This window comes from Corvus cornix, chromosome 2 (genome assembly GCF_000738735.6).
Source record: "Corvus cornix cornix isolate S_Up_H32 chromosome 2, ASM73873v5, whole genome shotgun sequence".
Classification (NCBI taxonomy): Eukaryota; Metazoa; Chordata; class Aves; order Passeriformes; family Corvidae; genus Corvus; species Corvus cornix.
In genome coordinates this window covers 117,839,003-117,857,901 of record NC_046333.1, presented here as the reverse complement: position 1 = coordinate 117,857,901, position 18,899 = coordinate 117,839,003, and the positions used below count along the sequence as shown (strand labels likewise).

General features: G+C 39.9%; 1 protein-coding gene across 1 annotated transcript; it reads left to right on the top strand.

The window, feature by feature from the left end:
• The first annotated feature begins 1,121 nt into the window (after positions 1-1,121).
• GGH (gamma-glutamyl hydrolase) lies at positions 1,122-16,125 on the top strand. The gene is made up of 9 exons (XM_039548860.1): positions 1,122-1,366; positions 2,175-2,289; positions 3,687-3,737; positions 6,898-6,982; positions 9,382-9,520; positions 10,384-10,490; positions 10,598-10,688; positions 11,903-12,040; positions 14,098-16,125. The coding sequence occupies exons 1-9, from the start codon at positions 1,237-1,239 to the stop codon at positions 14,217-14,219; spliced, it is 978 nt and encodes a 325-aa protein (XP_039404794.1). The 5' UTR covers positions 1,122-1,236; the 3' UTR covers positions 14,220-16,125.
• The last annotated feature ends 2,774 nt before the right edge of the window (positions 16,126-18,899 follow it).

Genomic DNA, 18,899 nt, shown 5'->3' with positions numbered 1-18,899 from the left:
CTCTTTCAGAATATTTTTGATATGGGGCTTAAATTTAAATAAACCCTTTTCAGATATATGATTCTATGAAAATGTATTTCATATATATTTCTTTTTCTCAGATTGAACTATTTTGTGATACAAAAGCTCCTTAAATAGAGGAGTTCAATGAACTGCAAATTCTTCTTTATAAGAAAATAGACTAAGTAGTCAGGTATCTGGCAATTGTTCAAGTGTGTAACTCAAGTTCCAAGTCATTTACCAGCTGGAGAACCGAAGCTATTGTCTTAATATTACAGCCCTTCAATTTTCATCCATGAATGTAAACTGCACAAAGGAATGAACCATGTTTCAGTGAACAAGAAAATTTAAACTTTTCCTATGAAACCAATTTCTGATCACTGCTGGTTTATGTAGCAGAAACCTCATTTGATTGCATATGTATATGTATAAGCACATGCATATGTAGCTAGGTTTTTTTTAAATCTTTATTTGGACTCATCCAGCTCTATGAATATAAAGTCCTAAATATCTTCAAAAATACCCTGGTCTGTTATTAAGTGGTAGCATGTTTGCATAACACAGCAGTTAGAGCATAGAGTGCAGTTATTTTTTCCTGAACTGTTAATTATTTTTTAATGTTTATATATTATATAAGAGGTGGGAACTCTTAATTGCAACTGCTGCTAAAAATACGGACACAAGGTAATTTACATAATGAATGGTAGAGATATTGGTATGGCGCGTGGTGGTGTTGCAGCTTCGAGCAGCAGTCAACAAAACACAGATCCCTAAGTGCATTATTCTTTATAAACATCGGGAGTGCCTCTAAAAAAAAATAATGTTCCTGTTAAACGGTGCAAATATAGATTACTACTGACTGTAAGCACGATGTAATGCACAATGTTTTTTAATTTTTTTTCTCTCTTTTTTAAATGTATTAATACCGTTTTAATTAATAAACCCTTTCTGGTTGAACCAGCCTCTTCTGTCACCGTTCGGCGACACCAGCACCCCTCTCCCAGAGAAGGACGAGGCCGCGGGCGGTAGCGGGGGGTGTGCTCGGGCCGGGCTCAGCCCGCGGGCGGGGCAGCGGGCCGGGACTGCATTTCCCAGCGAGCTGCGCTGCGGGCGGGCCTGGAGCTGCGTGCGCAGGGCCGGGTGCCGAGCCGAGCCGAGCCGGCAGCCGGGCCGTGCTCCGCGCCGTGCCGAGCCGTGCACCGAGCCGGGAGCCCGTAGCTGTGCCCGGCGGTGGCCATGGGGCGCCTGGCAGGGCTCCGTCCCATCGCGGCCGCCGCGCTCCTCCTGGTGCTGCTGCGCTGCGGCTCCCCCGCCTCGCTGGCGCGGCGCGACCTCGCGGCGGAGCGCAATGACAGACCCATCATCGGTAAGGGGCCGCGGGGCCTCGCACCCTGCCTTGGCCGGGCGGGGGGACGGAAGCGTCTCCCGGAGCGTAGGTTTGCCTAGAGCTGTTGAAAGCAGCGTTACGCTCTACGTCCTTTCGCTAAAAATCAGTCTGGTTTGAGAGAAGTCACAGTGCTGAGCAGTCATAGCAGGGAAGCCGGCTCTTAGTCAGGTAATGTGTGTTTATGTGGTACCTTGTGACGGAGCACCGTAATTGATGCCCCGTTGTCTCGGTGCCTGCGGTTCCTCTAGGCAGTAGATGTATCGCTGCAAGCTGGTATATGGGAAATGGGGGGTTAATCAATTAATTAATTAATGAGAGCACAAGTCTTAGAAGGAGCAGCTGAGGAGCCTGGGGTGGTTTGGGCTGGAGAATGGAAGGCTCGGGGGTGACCTTACTGTTCTTTACAATTGCTTGAAAGGAGGTTGTAGCCAGGTTGGGGTCGCTCTCTTCTTGGCAGCTAGCAATAGGACAAGAGGACAGAGTCTTAAGCTACCTAGGAGAGGTTTAGGTTAGACATAGGAAGAACTTCCTTATTGGAAGGGTGATTACATACTGTAATGGACTGCCCAGGGGAAGTGGTGGAGTCACTGTCCTTGGAGGTGTTTAAGGAAAGACTGGACGTGGCACTTGTTTCATGGTCTAGTTGACCTGTGTTCAGTCATAGGTTGGATTCGATGATCTCAGAGGTCTTTTCCAAACTAATTGATTAAGTGATTTTGTGATTTTTCTTTCAGTGTGTAGCATTTGCCATTTGTATAGTGCTAATTTTCTTCCTTGGGCCCTTCAGGGATATTGTCACAGGAATGTCACTTTGATGAGTACCAGAGGTATGGAAGATCTTATATTGCAGCTTCATATGTGAAGTTTGTGGAATCTGCCGGTGCTCGAGCTGTCCCAATAAGGTACATTTTTTATATCCTTAAGAATGGATAATAATTGCATTATGTAAGGTTTGTGCCATTTTAGAGGCACAGAAAGCAGTTGTACTGCTTTTATGAGTCTTTATTGTTCCTCAAAAACCATTTGAAAATGCCACAATTTTCAGAGAGTTTCAGAAATCAGAATAAAAGCAGAGTGGAACATGTACTTTTTAATGCTTCTTCTTATGTTAAAAAATAGTCTTTCTTTGAAAAGTACTAATTTCTTTTACCAGTAAAATTGCCTTCTATAGTTTGCATGCATGGTTTTTGAAGTTAGCTATATTCTGTCTACTGTGTAGTGCCCCACAAACACGCATAGATACCTAGATACATAGATAGCTATATCTTTTTTTTCACATTTTGTAGCCCTGGAATTCAAGGAATCAAGGAAGGCTGTCAGTACTCCTTTCAGAAACCAAAGTCCAGTTCTGTTCAAACTATTGGTCACTAATTCCTTGTATTTTGGTTGTTTGGTAAAAAGTAGCAAAGTAACAGCTGACAGTACTTCGTGCCAATGCTTAGCTATAAAATTTTAAGAGCACTGAAACCAGATGATAAAATTATAAATTTCAGTACTTAAAAACAATACTAATACAGCTGCAGAAAAATAAAATAGGATGTATCTACACAGTCCAATAAGAGCACTACTTAAGTGCCCGAATTAGAAGCCAGCATTCCTCACGTAGCTGCTGGAGCTTTCAGAATGTTTGTTGACCAGAAGCTTCACCAATGAATGGATGCTTCTAATTCTGGCAGTTAAGTTACTTGCAGCAAAGCTGAACACTTTCACTGACACCCAGCATATCAGTTCTGCAGAAGTGCAGCCATCTGTGCTGGTTTTGGCTGGGGTAGAGTTAATTTTCTTCACAGTAATTGGTGTGGGGGTGTGTTTTGGATTTGTGCTGAACACAGGGTTGATAATATAGAGATGTTTTTGTTATTGCTGAGCAGGGCTTACAACAGAGCCAAGACCTTTTCTGCTTTTCGTGCTGCCACACTGGCAAGGAGGCTGGGGGTGCATGGGTGTGACCCACTGTTGGCAGCTGTGCCCTTCTTGGAGTCAGTTGGAAACCGGAGTTTCCGGTCTGCAGGAAATAATAACCATGCCATTCATGTAAATGGTAAATTTTTCAAGTGTCTGCAGAAGGGTCTCAGAGTACCTCATCAGGAGCTGTACCTGACAGGGCCCTGTTTTCAATCTTGTGGATTGAGCTATTTCAGGTGAAATGTTTCATTTGATTTGTGTCTATTTTACTCTATTTAAAGCAAGCCTTCTGCATATTTTCTGTGACAGACATTTCCGTTCAGTAGAGATTATATTTTTATGGTTAAATACATGTATTTTGTATGTATTCTGTAATTATTTTTTGGTGTTTCAGATTAAATCTTACAGATGAAGAATATGATAAAATATTCCACTCTATTAATGGGTAAGTTTTGATCACTTTCAGCTTTCTGTTGAAAGACATGATAGTTCTGGTTTTGAGCTCTGCTGTGTTCCCATGGACATTGTCTTCCTGCTCTTTTGAGACGTTGCGCTGGGCACTGCAGACATGAAAATATGTTCTAAAACACAGAATGCATTGTTTCATCCACTACTGGTGTTCTGCGTTTCCTTCCTTGAGGAACACGTCAGATAATCTGCAACAGTGCCAAGGCTCATCTTGGCATTCCCTTGTGCTTGTCTGCAGGCAGGGAGAAGTGGCATTATAGTTAAGAGCAATTTTGCAAGTGAAATACTCTACTTCTTCTTTGTTAATTTTTCTGTCTTCCTCATTTGAGCTGTCACGTTCATTTTGATGTTTAATAGCACTTGCTTGGTATTTCACCCCTGTTTCTACCCTTTCTTCCCTCTTTCAGTCCTTTCCATATCTCCTCTATTATAAAAGTTTCTGATTTCCAGTGTCTTCTACTCTTTTCTCCATGTGTGCTCTCTCTCTTGCTACTTGAATGGTCTGTCTTGCCTGTTGTGATCTGTGGCTTAGGTCTTTGTTAGACAAACTTCCTGGCTTTTCAGGGGATCTGTAGCAACTGCCATCCCCATGTTCTTCCTACATTTCAAATGTGGGATGTGATCTTGCCTAACAGTTTTTATTGTGGACTAAGAAAAGTCAAAACTTTTTGTGGTTTTTTTGCAGTGTGCTAGAAGTGCACTTTAGAAGAGTAAAATCAGCTGATGCTACACTTCACAGCTGATTTTGTGTGAGGCCAGAGCATGTGATTGGTCTACTTGTAGTCATGAGATGAGCATCTTAAACCATTAATACATTTGTTAAGCTTATGCATATACTAGAATGTTAATCTGCATGTGTAGACCTTGAATATTTAGACCTTTGGCTGTCTGGGGAGTGCAGTGTACTCCTATGTACATCAAGATGCCCTTGGACACTAAGACGTGGGTCTTTGCAGTCTTGCGCTATAAGTGAATATAAGACAGTGATGCTTTCTCTGCTGTGTGCTGTTGGAGACAAAATGAATCATTTCATTCCTTTCTCATGGCTACCAGCTTCTCTTTGGTTGCCAGAAGGGCTTCCACCAATGGGGTCTCTCATTGTTTCTACCTCACCACCTACGTCAATCCAGAAGAGTGTTTGGAAAGTAGATCCATTTCCTTTGTCCTTCTGTCCTTGCAGTCAGAAGTCAGTTGAGTTTGTGTTATGTAGGTGAGTAAGGATGGTCTGATTTTCCTCTTGTGGCCCTCTACCATCACCTGTTGGCTTCCACAATAAAATTGTGTTTAAATAACAAAGTGTTTAAATAACAAAAAAGATCTCTGGAGGGCATGACTTTTATTCTGTGGAAATTCAGAATAAGAAAGAGATACATTGATCTTTCATATTGTTCTTCGAAGCTGGAAATTACTTACTATTAAATGCTGCCGCCTTAAAATAATGGAATTTGCTATAGTAAAGACATAATTTTATGAATGTACTCCTGAGGTAGCCATTGAAATGTCCAATAGAAATGATCTAACCAGCTCTAACCAGTTAGAGATACTGGAATACACCTAGTTGCATTTCAATCTGCTTATGACAATGTCAAGCCATTATCATTGCTACTTAATGGGTTGTTTCCTTTTTGCTTTAGCAAAAATGACAATCATTTTTCCGAATTAGTATCATCCAGGTTTTGGTTTGAACAGGTGAAGTGAATTTTCTACCACTTCCAGGTAAAGATCACCTTATTTGTCTAATTAGATCTCTGAAGAAATCAATCTGGCCTATTTTGAAAATACCTTTAGCTGTATTAATTTTCAATGTTGATACTGGGAAGTAAAGTTTTTTGTATTTTTGTGAATACTACTTTTCCACTAAATACTTGATGGCTTTTAGATGATCCTGTACATTATTCACTTAAAAAAAAAACCTGGTCACAGGGGTTTAAATACACATTTTCTCTGCAAACGCTTGGGATCATGTGGGATGTTAGTTGTTTCTAACTGCTTTTTAGTATCTCACTGATACAGATTGCCATTTCCAGAGCACAGAAATATAGAGGAAATCCTACACCTATTTCGGTAACAAATCAACACCTAATGGATGTGACTTGAGTAAATCTAGTTGAGGTTCTGCAGCAGTGGGTTGGGGAATGCTCACACATCCAGTTCTGTTGGTTCTGCAGGCACTGTTCCAGTTACAGCCAGAAGAGGCTTCCTTTATTTCATGTTACTCTTTCTGATAGTACTTGATTATTTTACATGTCATCATGTGTCCATGTAAGTTCTCTGCTAGACTGTACTGAATCTTTCTCTTCTGTGGTGTTTGTTTGGGTTTGTGGAGCCACACAGGGAATTGCCATTCCTGATTGTATTTTGGGGGGGGAAAAAGCTTTTGCACTATTTCTGTGAAATTGTCCCCGAGATTGCTTTGTCTTCCTTAGCTCTCTGGGATCCTGTGTGACCAAAGGTAACGGTCAAATGTACTTTTCCTCCTTTTTTGATAGGAACTTTTTGATCTGTGTTGTCTCCAATAAGAAGGTCGCTGTGTCAGGGCCACAATTCTACTTTCCTGAAACTGAGCAGGATGAATTGAGATTTGGGCTGGAATTTTAAAGTGATAGTGAGAGCCAGCTGAGGGGCAGGATAGGAACTCAGAGAGTCGTGGCTTGCAACCATTTTGTATACCAGCTGAAGTCTGTGTGTTTTAGTGTTTTATGTATTTTCTGTTCACTTTCTTCTTCCATATGTTTTGTGAGGCTTGATCTATACTTTGTGATAGAGTAACCATTCTTCAGTAGAAGAACACTAAGATTAAATTAAAGACTGAAACACCTAAACTAAACTGTCTGCATGTGCTCTAGCTGTCCAAAGTCACATAATTAATGGAATGCTAGTCAGTACAGCCAGTGGAGCCGACAGGGCTGTCCCACCTACCCGCCACTCAGGTGGCTGGTCCTGAAAACCTATTTGAATCTCCAGTGTCTTTCCTGACTAGATCTGTGTTGTCCATAATGGGATGCCTGTCTGTAGATTTCTAAAACCTAGACCTGAATCATACCCTTAAAACTGCTATCAGACATTTCTCTGTGTACGTTGTCCAAGTTTTGAGTTGATCACTGTTGCTAATCATATTCTTGGATGTTGCCTTTCAGGGTACTTTTTCCAGGAGGTGGTGTGGATCTTAGGACTTCAGAGTATTCAAGGGTTGCTAAGATATTTTACCACAAGGCCTTGGAGGTAATTACTAAGGAGCAGTTGGTTCTTGTTATTATCACTGTTCAGAGATCAAAATCACCAGGTTCATATTTTTCATAGTTTTGCACTGTCATTCAGTATGTTAACTCTAGGCCTGAAAATAGGTAGCTTATTTCTTGCTTCTGCATAAAGCTTCTGCATTAATAGCTTAAGATTCAGGCTTGTGACACCTACTCCTGTTATATGTTGCGTTATGGTCTTAAACTCCAAAGTTCTTCAGGTGAGAACAGTATTGTTTATTTGCTGTACCTGAGACTTTATAGGTCTATGTGAACTTGCCAGTGAGGAATTGCTCTTCCACCTTTGCTGCTGACTTTCCAACAGCAGGCAAGGAAAGTGCAGGCATTGGCATTCACAGGACCAGTCAGCTGCTGCAATTCAGTAATAGAGCTCCCTTTACTCTTCAGTCCCTGTGGCACCAATGTTTCTATGCTTTTGTCTGTCTTTATTTTCAGTGTGTCTTGCAAAGAGCGTCTCACTTTTATGTGGGACAATTTCATTTGTCTCTTTGGAACTGCTCACTGTGTTAACTGCAGCCTCTGTCTTGGTATCCAGTACTAGGGCGAGGGTTTCTTGTGGTTTCTTGTACGATTATGAAATTATGTTGACGTTTCACAATGATTAACTGAATTGCCTATGTCACTTTATGATCAGAGAGACAGGTTTATTAGCTGATATGTGTACAGCCAGTGAGTGAAGGACAGAAAATAATATTCAGTTCATCAAGGCAGGGCTTTTCCTTGCTGTTTGTGATAATTTTGTGTTTTGAGTTTCATCTTTCAAATCTTAATAGTGCTATAAAATATTGCTAGCTTTACTTATGTAACGTAAGCTACAATAGTCAAGAGTATCTTTACAAGTACAGAATGACTGAATTTTATCTTTTTCTAACCCATATGAAGGGTCCTTCTCATTTGCAAATGTTCACAATGAGAAATTACTTTGATCTGTCTCTGCTTTATTTTGAATAGAGGGTGTGAGATGCTAATCCCCATTCAAGTCAGTAGAATTTTACTAGCTAGGCAAAAATCTAAATTAAATACTGTTTTCTGGCTCTTAAATTAGTTTTTAAAATGTGATGTCTTGAGTGTTGTTTAATACATGCTTAGCCTCCAGGCTCTAGTTTATTTTAAAAAAGGGGGAAGGGGCACAAAATCTTAGTTTCAATTGCCATTGGTTTTAAACTGTAGTTTATTTTTTGCCTTCAGTAGTTTTAGTCCTCACTTGCAACTCCACTGTGTGTCTTTCATGTAAGTCCCGTGCCTCGTTGTACATGACGGGTGGTCATGAAGACTCTGCAGCCCTATCAGCCTTCTTTCTTTACATCTTCCTTGCTTTGCTCTGAGGAGAAGTAGTTCTGTGGGCTTTTATTACCATACTGTCAGTAATGCAGTAGGGGAACATTTTTATTCTGAGCCTGTCATGTCAGCTTTCTCAAAAATGGCTTTGAGCAGCAGCTCTTCAGGGGTGGTGTGTGTGTGTGTTGTGGTCTGCATAACTTAAAAATGTTTAGAAACAAGTTAGGAAAAAACCAGTCAGGTTCCACAAAAACAGGAGTTCTGAAACATCCCAGTCTCCTACATGTGCTTATGATCAGGTACAAACCACTTAAAAATGCAGATTTCCAATGCCTGTATACACCATGCTTAATTAGGTCACAAGAAGCTAGTTAGGTTCTTGGTTTTTTGCTTTCTTTTTCTCCTTTTTGCTTTTTTTTTTATATTGTTTTCACACTGACCTGCCAGTTTTTATTCTTTTGAAAATGACTGCCACTTTTTAATGTTGCTTAAATGCACATTTTGTCTTTTTGGAACACAGGTCCAAACCTGCTAGTTAAACAATCATTTAAGTATGTCACGTAAGACCGTAGCTGTGCTAGTAGTAGGATTCATGTTTTCTTAATACAGTTCTGTGGGCACAGACATTGCAAAAGTCCCTTGCTATGTGATCAGTGTGCTTCATAGAAAAGTATGAATTATAATAGGTAGGCTTTCCCTCAAAATGGTGACAGACTCTTCTGTGTCCCTTCTAATGATTGCTTTTTTTTGATTGAAATGTTGCCATTTTGTGGTTTCTGTTTAGGCTGCTCTCAACATTACTTGTAGAACAGTCAAATCAGTATCCACATTAGGCTCAGTTTGCTGCTTCAACACAAACATATATCGTTTAGTCTTCATATTCTAGGAGAAACTCTAAGGGAGTCTGTGCTTATTTCAACTGCAATTGAACTGTTAAAATTTCTGTGGTAGCAATTCACACTACTGTAGTAGTTATACTTCTCACCTAGAGAAGAGAAAGTGAAAAGAGTAGGAAGCTCTTGTCAGTCTCTTTTCTGTAAATTTTTATTACTGTTCCCTTATGTTGTTGCTTTTATTTTGTAGGCTAATGATAAAGGAGATTATTTCCCAATATGGGGAACATGTCTTGGACACGAAGAGCTTACATATCTCACAAGTGGTGAAGTTTTACTTGTTCATACCAAGACAAATGGTTTTTCACTCCCTCTGAACTTTACCTCAGGTGAAAAATTTATTACATCTCGTGTCTGAGTCTTGCTAAGAGGTGTTGGGTTTTGTTAAGGATAAATATTGTGGGGTGGATGTTTGGGAGGTTTCTGATTATTATCTTCTGCTAAATTCTTTGTAATTAAATTGCCTTGACTGTTTTTGTAAAGTCAGTGCAACTGTCACTTCTAAAGCAGAGAAGTGAGCACAAGCCATTTGAAACAAAGAGCAGTCAGCAAAAACCACAGTTGTGGCTCTTTGACTCATTTGAAAATTCAGACCTACAGAGTAATGTCTGCTTAGGGTCGTTTTCTGTGACCCAGTTGAACAAAATTCACAGGTTCAAAACCTTTCAAACTTGGAGAGCAGGTGATCTTACATTTTTCAAATCACATTTTCCTAATGATGAATAGTACCATTACTGTCCCATTTGAACAGTATTGAAATCAGAGAGATCCCTTAAGGTAGAGCTGTGGCACTCAGCAGCACTGGTAAAATGGGGCCTCTGTTGATATTTTTACCCTTTGTGAATAATCCATCTGCAGACTGTGGAGCATTCACAAATTCTGTCACTTGTGCTCATTGTGAGTGGAAGGGCCACTGAAATGAATGTCAAAGAATGATGCTTATTTTAGTGAGAACTTAGGTAGCAAAGCTGCATCCTCTCTGGAAAATACTGGTACTCAGTGGTAACAGCATATTGGAAATCTGTTGTAGTTAATTCACTGATATTTCTTGCAGGATATTCTAAAGTAATAAAGATTTACTGCCAAAAAAGTTTACTTTAGCGCAGCATTTTATTAATTGTCTTCTGTCAGTTTAAATCCATCTGAGACCGGCTTGGGTAATGGAAAATACAATTTTTTTTCTTTCTAATAGCTGCAAAAGACAGTAAAATGTTCAGGAATTTCCCTGATGATGTATTACATGCGCTTGCTACTGAGCCATTGACATCAAACTTTCATGTGTGGAGCCTCTCCTTGGAGGTATTTGATCTTTTTTTTTTTTCTGCATACAAACTTTTTTTTTTAGTTAAAACTAGAAATAAATAAGCAAATAACACCTTTTCCCTCTTCCTCCTCTCTTATCACAGAATTTCACAAATAATGAAGAGCTTCGTACTTTCTATAGAGTTCTGACTACTAACACTGATGATGAAGTGGAATTTATATCTACCATGGAAGGTAAGGAAGTTAATTTCCTTTGGAAACTGTGACTGTTACAAGGTAGTTTTTTAGAGGTGTTGTGGCACCGATGTGAATTTGTATTGCAAGTTGTTAGAATAGCAGGGTAAGCATCAGCCCTGTCAGTGCTCTGGCTGTGAGGAGCATTTCTGTTTGCGGGGGTATTTTATCTTTTGAGTACTGTGAGCCTCATTACTCCTCCCACCTGCTGTTTCCCTTCTAGATAAGCTGTTACACTTTAGCACTGGCATATTTGAGTGCTGTGGTGTGAACTGCACAGCACTTCTGCTGCGGTAGTTGAATCCCTGTGCAGTGCAGTGTGCCTCTGTCAAACCTTGCTTCCCAGCTGTCTGCTTAGGCTGGTGCTTTCTGTGTTTGCTGTATGGGAAGAACAATCCAGGCTGCTGAGGGAACAGCAATATCCCTCATTACCTTAGTGGCAATGCTGGTAATTGCCCTCCTCCAAAAGCCTTTTGCGTGACTTGTTTTGTCTGTTTCAAACTGGGCTTGCTCAGCTCAGGAAACAAGTTAGCTCTCCAGGGAGTGTTTTATCTTGATCAGTGCACCACTAGCAGCCCTACTGTAAGGCCCAGCTGTCACCAATGGGATTCTTCTGTGTGGCATCCTGGCTGTCCTCCAAAAGAGAAGAATAGCACTTTGATCAGCAAACCTGATTGGGCTAATGACAGGCATCACCCGTGCCTGCAAGCGGTTTATCACAGAGCAGTCATCAGCTGCTGTGCCGATGTTCCCTGGAAGAGAGCTAAGGACTGACTCCCCCAAAATGTATCAGGCCTAGCTGGAGCAGATGGGAGCTGCCCCTGGATCGATGGGTCCTTCAGGGTGATACTAAGACTTGGATCTCTCCCATGGAACTGGCATCCTGTATGGCTGTGAATGCTGAGTGATGCTGGCAGCAGATAGGAAGCTTTGAGACTGATGCACTTGAAACGTTATTTTTTAGTGTGTATATACATTAATTCTGAAATGAATAATCAAGAAAATGATGTACTGATATTTTCTTGCATGTAATGAGACCCTTCTTTTACAATATCCATTTATTTTCCTTCAGTTCCACTCTGACTTTAACAGTGTTTCAACTCACTGTTCACGCTTTTGTGAAACTGTTGATAAGTGAGGTATATTTGTAGCAGTAAGATTAAGCACATAATTCTTAAGGCATACAACTTTACACGCCTTGTGTTTTGTTGTAGCATACAAATATCCAATTTATGGCATGCAGTGGCATCCAGAGAAAAATCCTTTTGAGTGGAAGGATTCTCCAGGCATTCCACATTCACCATCTGCTGTAAGAGCAGCATATTATATGGCTGATTTCTTCGTTAATGAAGGTAAAAAGTTTGTTATCTATAAATGTTGGGGGTTTGAGTGAAGCATTACTTGAAAAACTTTGAAAACGTTTTCAGCTGTCAAAGTTCAGTACCTCATAGTGCTTTCTGAGAAGCTTTACAGGCTTATAAAACACCAAAGGATACTAGAAATAGATGGCTTAGTGAAAGTAACATCAAAAGGCGAAGCATTCCACAAACTGTTTTCACTAGGCTGGCTCTAAAGCATTGTTCTGTGACTTTCTACCATTTCAAAATATCCCTGTAACATTTTGGCCTCTCTTGCACAAAGCCAATAAAAGAAAAAAAGTACTCCATTCATAATTGCAGGGGCTTCTTCAGTTCCAAACTGGCTTCCAGTCATTCCATGTGTTCCCAATTTTGCTTGCAAAATGCATGCACCGGGGGTTATAAATATGGCTTGGGCAGTATGGATGTGTCAGAGGGGTGCAATACCGTGCCCTACAGTTGCATACTATAGACAGCACAAGAAGTTTTTGAATTTTACAGAGCTGCTAATTTTGTTTTTTTGTTTATACCCTAGGAATCTGGAAGTAACTAATGGATAACATTTTGATAGTTTATGACACTACTGGTCTATTTGCTATAAATAAGCAGGACATGAATAGAGGAGTATTTGAAGGAATCAGACTTTATTCCTTTATTTATCCCTACCAAACCCTTCTGCTGGACTATTTTATGAAATTGTCTTGCTTCCTTGATGGGGCCTATGAAGAACATAATGATTAAGCTGGTTGAGGTTGGTCTCTAGACTTGATCTCTAATCAAAAGAGTCAACTTAATGAAGAAAGTAGACAGTGATGTAAAGAAGTGCAGTTTGTGCTGGTCAGTGAGAGTGTAGAAGTAAAAGTTGCATTTCATACAAATTCAAGGTGCTTTTTCGCATGAAGTAGTCCTACTCCTCTTTGTGAAAATGTAGCAAAACCTTTTTGATAGAGAACTTACAGCCACGCAGAACTGGGCCTCTGAGCAGCCTAGTCCAGTGGAATGTGTCCCTGTGATCTATTAAATGGTGGACTATGACAAAAATTAAGGCGAAAATAGGAGAAAATACAGTATGAGTCTGGTTTTAATTTTGTAGTCTAATACTAGAACGCAGTGTGTTTTCTGGCTTTGTTTGCTACTTTCTCTAGTATCTGTCTGCAGACTGTATTCCCAACAGAAGTAAGCTTGCTCAGGCCATTATCCAAGTTAGGTGGGACAAAGCAAGTGCCAAGTCTGCATGTGAATGCTGTTGAGACATATTGCATATGAGTTCTGTGTGTGTGTACACATACAAGGAGCTTGTGCAGAGTGCCACACAGATGTGTCACTAGCTTTGGGATCTACAGACCTACAATTCCGGTAGAGCAAACTTTTTTCAGCCTGCGGTGTCTACCCCGATCTCATCTACAAAATCCTAAATTATTCTTCACTGCCTCCCCAGTCTTTTGGGGAGTTACTGAAGAATAAGCTGCTCCTACTGAGTACTTCATATCATAACTTTGCAATGAGTAATTCACATTTTTAGCTAATGTAAGGCAGAATATCTTCCCTAACTTTGAGAGTAAACCACAAGATGAAAAATATAGTCATGTAAAAATATACTCATGTGTGATCACTTAGTAATTAAGCCATTCCACTGAAATACCATTTTTGTATCCATCCATCCATCATTAATTTTAACTTGTGTTGAGTTGCCAACATGATAAACCAGAGGAGGATTCAATTTTATTGTCCTCACCAGCACAGTCCATGCAGCTTTCAGTAGGCTGATACTCTGATGCATTTCTTTCAGAGTTAAAAGTACTGGTATTTCTGGTAGATACTGCCAGTATCTCATGGATAACTACTTCATACAGTCTTGGCTTTAAATTCTCCCTCTCCAGTAATAATATATGCTGTAACCAGCTTTCTGAAGATGCATCTTCCCAGTTCTTCACATACAAGCTACTGTAATTCCATTTTGTTGTGCTACACAAAATAACTTACTTTACCAAGATAAATACTGTCGAGGAGGATGACATTAAAATTATCTGTACTTTTACAATATTTTACAGCCCGGAAGAGCCTGCACCATTTCTCCAGTGAAGATGAGGAAGCAAAAGAATTGATCTATAATTATAATCCAGTTTATACAGGAACATTTTCTGCATTTCAGCAAACCTATTTTTTTGATTGAGTATCTTGTCAAAGGTGCAGTGTTGTTATTTATAAATGGAATTATTTGCCAGCATTGTATAATTAAGCTGATACAGTGACAGAAAGCTGGAACAGTTTTCCTTTACAATGATTTATTCTGTGTATCTTCTGCACCATTGAAACATTAATATATAAATTTATGTTCAATAACATAATAATCATCTTGGATCACACTTGAAGGCAAGCTACAGAAAAATGTATTTTTCTTCCAGGACAGATGACTTGATTATGCTTATAAACTTTGAAGTAATCACCTTTGGTACAAGGAAAAGTTTTCATATATTTTTAAAATATGAGACGTGATCTTTGTAAAATGCTGTGGACTATGATAGCATTAGACACTTAGATACATTGTGTAGTAAAATCCTGTCCTTTTCAAACAATTTAGCAAATGAGACTCTTGGGTTTGTCATAGATAATGTGTATGCAGCCAACTTCTTGACAGGGATTCCTTTGTCATTTCAAAAATTGACCAAAATAGTAAGGCATGATAGCAAAAAGACATTTTTGCCTAAGAAGCATGTTATATCCCATTTGTGAAACTGTTTCTCTTGTACATTCAGCATTATTTGGAATCCTTATACCTTGTGAGGCCTTCATAAATATGAGGATGCAGTGTACAGTCAGTATCGCAAATATCACATAAAATAAGTTTGAAGGGCATAGTTCAGTGCTGATTCCACTTTCAGTTCTTTTCAATTCAGTTTTATATATCCTCCAAGAATTTGTTTGGGAGTAACTAGAGGAGCAGCCAGGTATGAGATGCGGACACTCATTCCTTTGTATTTAAAGGAATGTAAACCTAATTTTTTCTCTAAAGTGTCTGACTTTTCCTGTAGCTGGATACAGTTTTCACTTGAAGCCAAGAGGTAGTTTCCCATTAACTTAGTAAACAAGGTAGTTTCTTCCTGTCTTGTTTGAAAGTTCAGTGCAGCTAGAATTTAAACAGCAGATGAATGTATATGAGAAACCTGTTGAAGGTGACATAATGTGATAATAGCAGTTGCATGCAATACAGTGATACCATTTTTTTCTCTGCTTTGCTTCAGACATGGTGAAAGTTTTGTTCAGTGGTTTTGTGTGTTGTCCAAAAAGAAACTAAGATTAGACAATCAGATATAATTCTCCTCTCTAGCATAGCTTCCAAACTCTTGTTGACATTAATAAGGATTTGGAGTTTATGAAGAATTCAGGTTTATAAACTTCAGCTCTGTTTTGTAGAACCTCATACTCTCAGGTACCATATCTGAATAAGTCTGGTAAGTTTCTCAGGTTTTTCAAGTAAAACACTCTCTTGTTCTTTATCATGAAGCAACTGCATAAGAGAATGTGAAATGCATCACTTAGAAAAAACTATGAGGAAACATTAACTGTGACTAGCAGAAAAACACTTCCAGGTAATTGCAAGCTTAAACATGTGGTATTTTTACATTTGTCATATCAGCCAACTTAGTAAATGGTTCTTTTTAATATAGGTAACTTTATTAAACTGACTCCTGAATAAAACCAAGTGTAAAAAGAGGGTGTTGCATGTAAATACAGCAGCTATGATACTCAGAAACCAAGTCTAGTCTTCTACTTGTTGTTCAGGCTACATTCTTTGGAATAGCTCTAAGAATTTGCTTAAGTAAGGTGGGCAAGTTTTAGCCTTAAACCAGAGATCAATCTTGCAAGTGAAATGTCTGCAATGCAATTATAATTACTAATATAGTAATTAGTTCCTAAATGTGTAACTATAAAGAGTATTGTGTGTAATATGATGAGAGAAGTTTATATATTATGAATTTGTATGCATCTTTCCTTTATATCCTTTATGTTGTAAAGCCTTACTTGATGATATGCATGATTTTTCTATGATACATGAAATAAACTTTCATTCAAGCAGATTTGTATTTTTGTCATCTTTTAGATACCAAGGATGAAGCACCGACAACAGTCTTTGTTTTCTTGTTTCCATCTGTGATAGTCATAAATGAGGAAGGCACTGTACAGGTTACAATGTGTGTTTGCTTTGGTCATGCCAGCAAGTCAGGGTTAGGATGAGTGAGATCCATGATCTGGCACGGATGTGCCCAGAGCACAGGTACCCATGCCCAGGGCCTGAGCTTAAATGCACTTAAATGTGGCTGCGGAGACAAGGGGCAGGAGCTTTCAAGAAGGTTGCCCACAGCTCCTTCTCACAGAGCAGGGCTCACCCCAGGGGCAGTGTCAGAGCTCACTTGTGCGCGGGCAGCCAAACCCCCATGAAAGTGGGAAGGGGCTGCAGCACTAACAGGGCTTTCCGGACTCTGAAAGCTGTAAGCAAAGAAACTTCTGTCTATTCCATATAATGCCTGGTATCTTCCACATGTTCTCCAGCCAGAAGCAAACTATAGGAACCCAAAATTGTCTAGCAATCACCTAACAGCAAGTTTAAAAGTGTGTTTTAAAGAAGGCTTCCTCTCTGCTCTGTGTTGTACAATATGGTTTTTCATTGCACAGACAGAACTCCTATTACAGTTTTCAGAATTAATGCTAAAGAGAGAAGAGTCTGTGACCATACTCACAGCTTGCTGAGTCTGGTGTATGAGCCTAACCAGCTTTCTTGTTGCTGTGTGGGAAGGACATCCACTGATCAGCAAGGTAACCCTGTGTATCTTGCAGACTATATTACTAAGAAGGAAAAGTTTGAAATGGTTTCCTTGGAGTATTCTGCTCTTCCCACTAGATGGCCTCTGAGAACCAGTATTTTCTGCAATTTTGTAATCGGGTGTGGTGGTGTCCCTAAAGTTGAGTAAGATATTTACTGTACCATGGTATGTAGTTATGTGCCAGGGTATTTGGGATGTGGGGGAAGAAGAAGGGAGGAGACAATAGGGCTGGAATCTTACTGGCACAACTGGGCATATTGGCAGGACTGCAGGAGAGAGTCTATGAGCATTCAATTAATTCAGCTGGGATTAGATCTTGTTTCCAGTGAATATTTAAACCATTCAGGCATTAGCTGGAGGTGGCTGGAATTACACCTGTCTTTTCAGGTGGTTGTTCCACCCCTTTAGCTATAGAATCTGTCTTGGTTCCGTTTTCTATAAATATGAAACTAGCTCGTGCAGAACAGGATGGACAGCTTAGATGGGAAGAACCGAGAGCTTGAGCTCAGAAAACCTTTGCCTGGGAGGCAGGAAAGACCAGTTTGAATTCCTTCAGGTAAAGAAGAAATTACAGGGAAGAAACATCCTGAGTAAGTGCTGTAAATACGGAGTTAAAGAGTAAGAGGAAGAGCTTAACCCACAAGGTTCATTGTGGGGAAAAGCCAATCACAAAACAACTCGCCCAAACCCCCCACCGCTTTTGGGCTGACAAGCTATACAAAATTCCCTGGCAAAGTAGTGAATCCAAAGCAGAGATTACTGTTCAAGCACTTCTATGCTGAATAGCTTGTTTTTAGGTTAATTTTTAACCCTTTGCCCTTTAGCATCAGTGTCACCTTATTCATTGCTGTGGATGCTGCTCACCCAAACAATATTGAAAGCTGGACTGTACTGGGAAGATTTCTATAGAAATTGGTGGCCTGTTAGGAGCATGATGGTTCTTTCATTGGAACAGTGAGGAAAGTATGGGGACGGTTTGGATAACTTCCCAGTTGTGTGTCATCCCCACATTGCCCTTATGAGTCAGGAGCCCTGAGAGAGAAATGGCCGTGTGTGTAATCAGGTGGCTGAAGTCTGCATGCCAGTGCTCACTCAGGAATGTTTGAGTTTGAGGTGGGAAAGTGTACACAAGATTTCAGTCACTTTTATCACAGTAAATAACATTTTATCTGGGGTTGTGAGAGGTTTTTTGTTTTTTTTTTTTCTTCTGAGGAGTTCCCATTTATGTATCTGGTGATGGTGTTACCAGAAAAGCTATGGGAATTGGCTAGGGTCCAAGTCCCATTAAGGTTTCTAAATGCCTTTTCAAATTATTATGCTTTGAGTACTTACAGGGAAGACAGATTGACAGATACTGTGATTGATTACCTTCCTTTATTAGCCTTGTGTCTTTCCCCAGGGCAGGCCTCTTCTCTAATCCACTGCTCATTTATAGGGCAAATAGTGCCCAGGGCCACCTGTTGATAAGGATACTGTTCCAGCTTTCATCACTTCCTCATTGTGTTTAAATCTGTTTCATAATGTAAGCAGTATGTTTTAAGAGCCAGCCTTCTCTGTCAGTTCTTGTATAACCAAAAAATTTTCCAAAACCCTTTCTTGCAACAAAAGTCTAGACCATTTAAAAATAGCTGTCACTATTTGGAGGAGCACTCGAACAAAGCATTTGCTCCAGACTTAAGAAAAAAACCCTCAGATTCTCTGATTTTCAGAAATCTAGTGAACAAGCATCCCTTGCAATTGAGCTTTCAGTAAACTGAAAAGCAAAAAGCAGAAAACCAAAAAGGTTGAAAGGAGTAAATTCTAGCAGTTGTTGCTACTAAGCATCAAAACCATTGGGTTGAATACTGTGGGCTGGTTTTGGCTGGGGTAGAGTTAATTCTTTTCACATAGTTTGGATGGGACTGTGGTTTGGATTGGTGCTGATACAGGGTTGGTAATTCAGGGATGTTTTAGTCACTGCAGAGTAGGGCTCACACAACCTCCAGGCCTTTTTGCTTCTCATCCCACCCACCGCAACGAGGGCTGGGGGT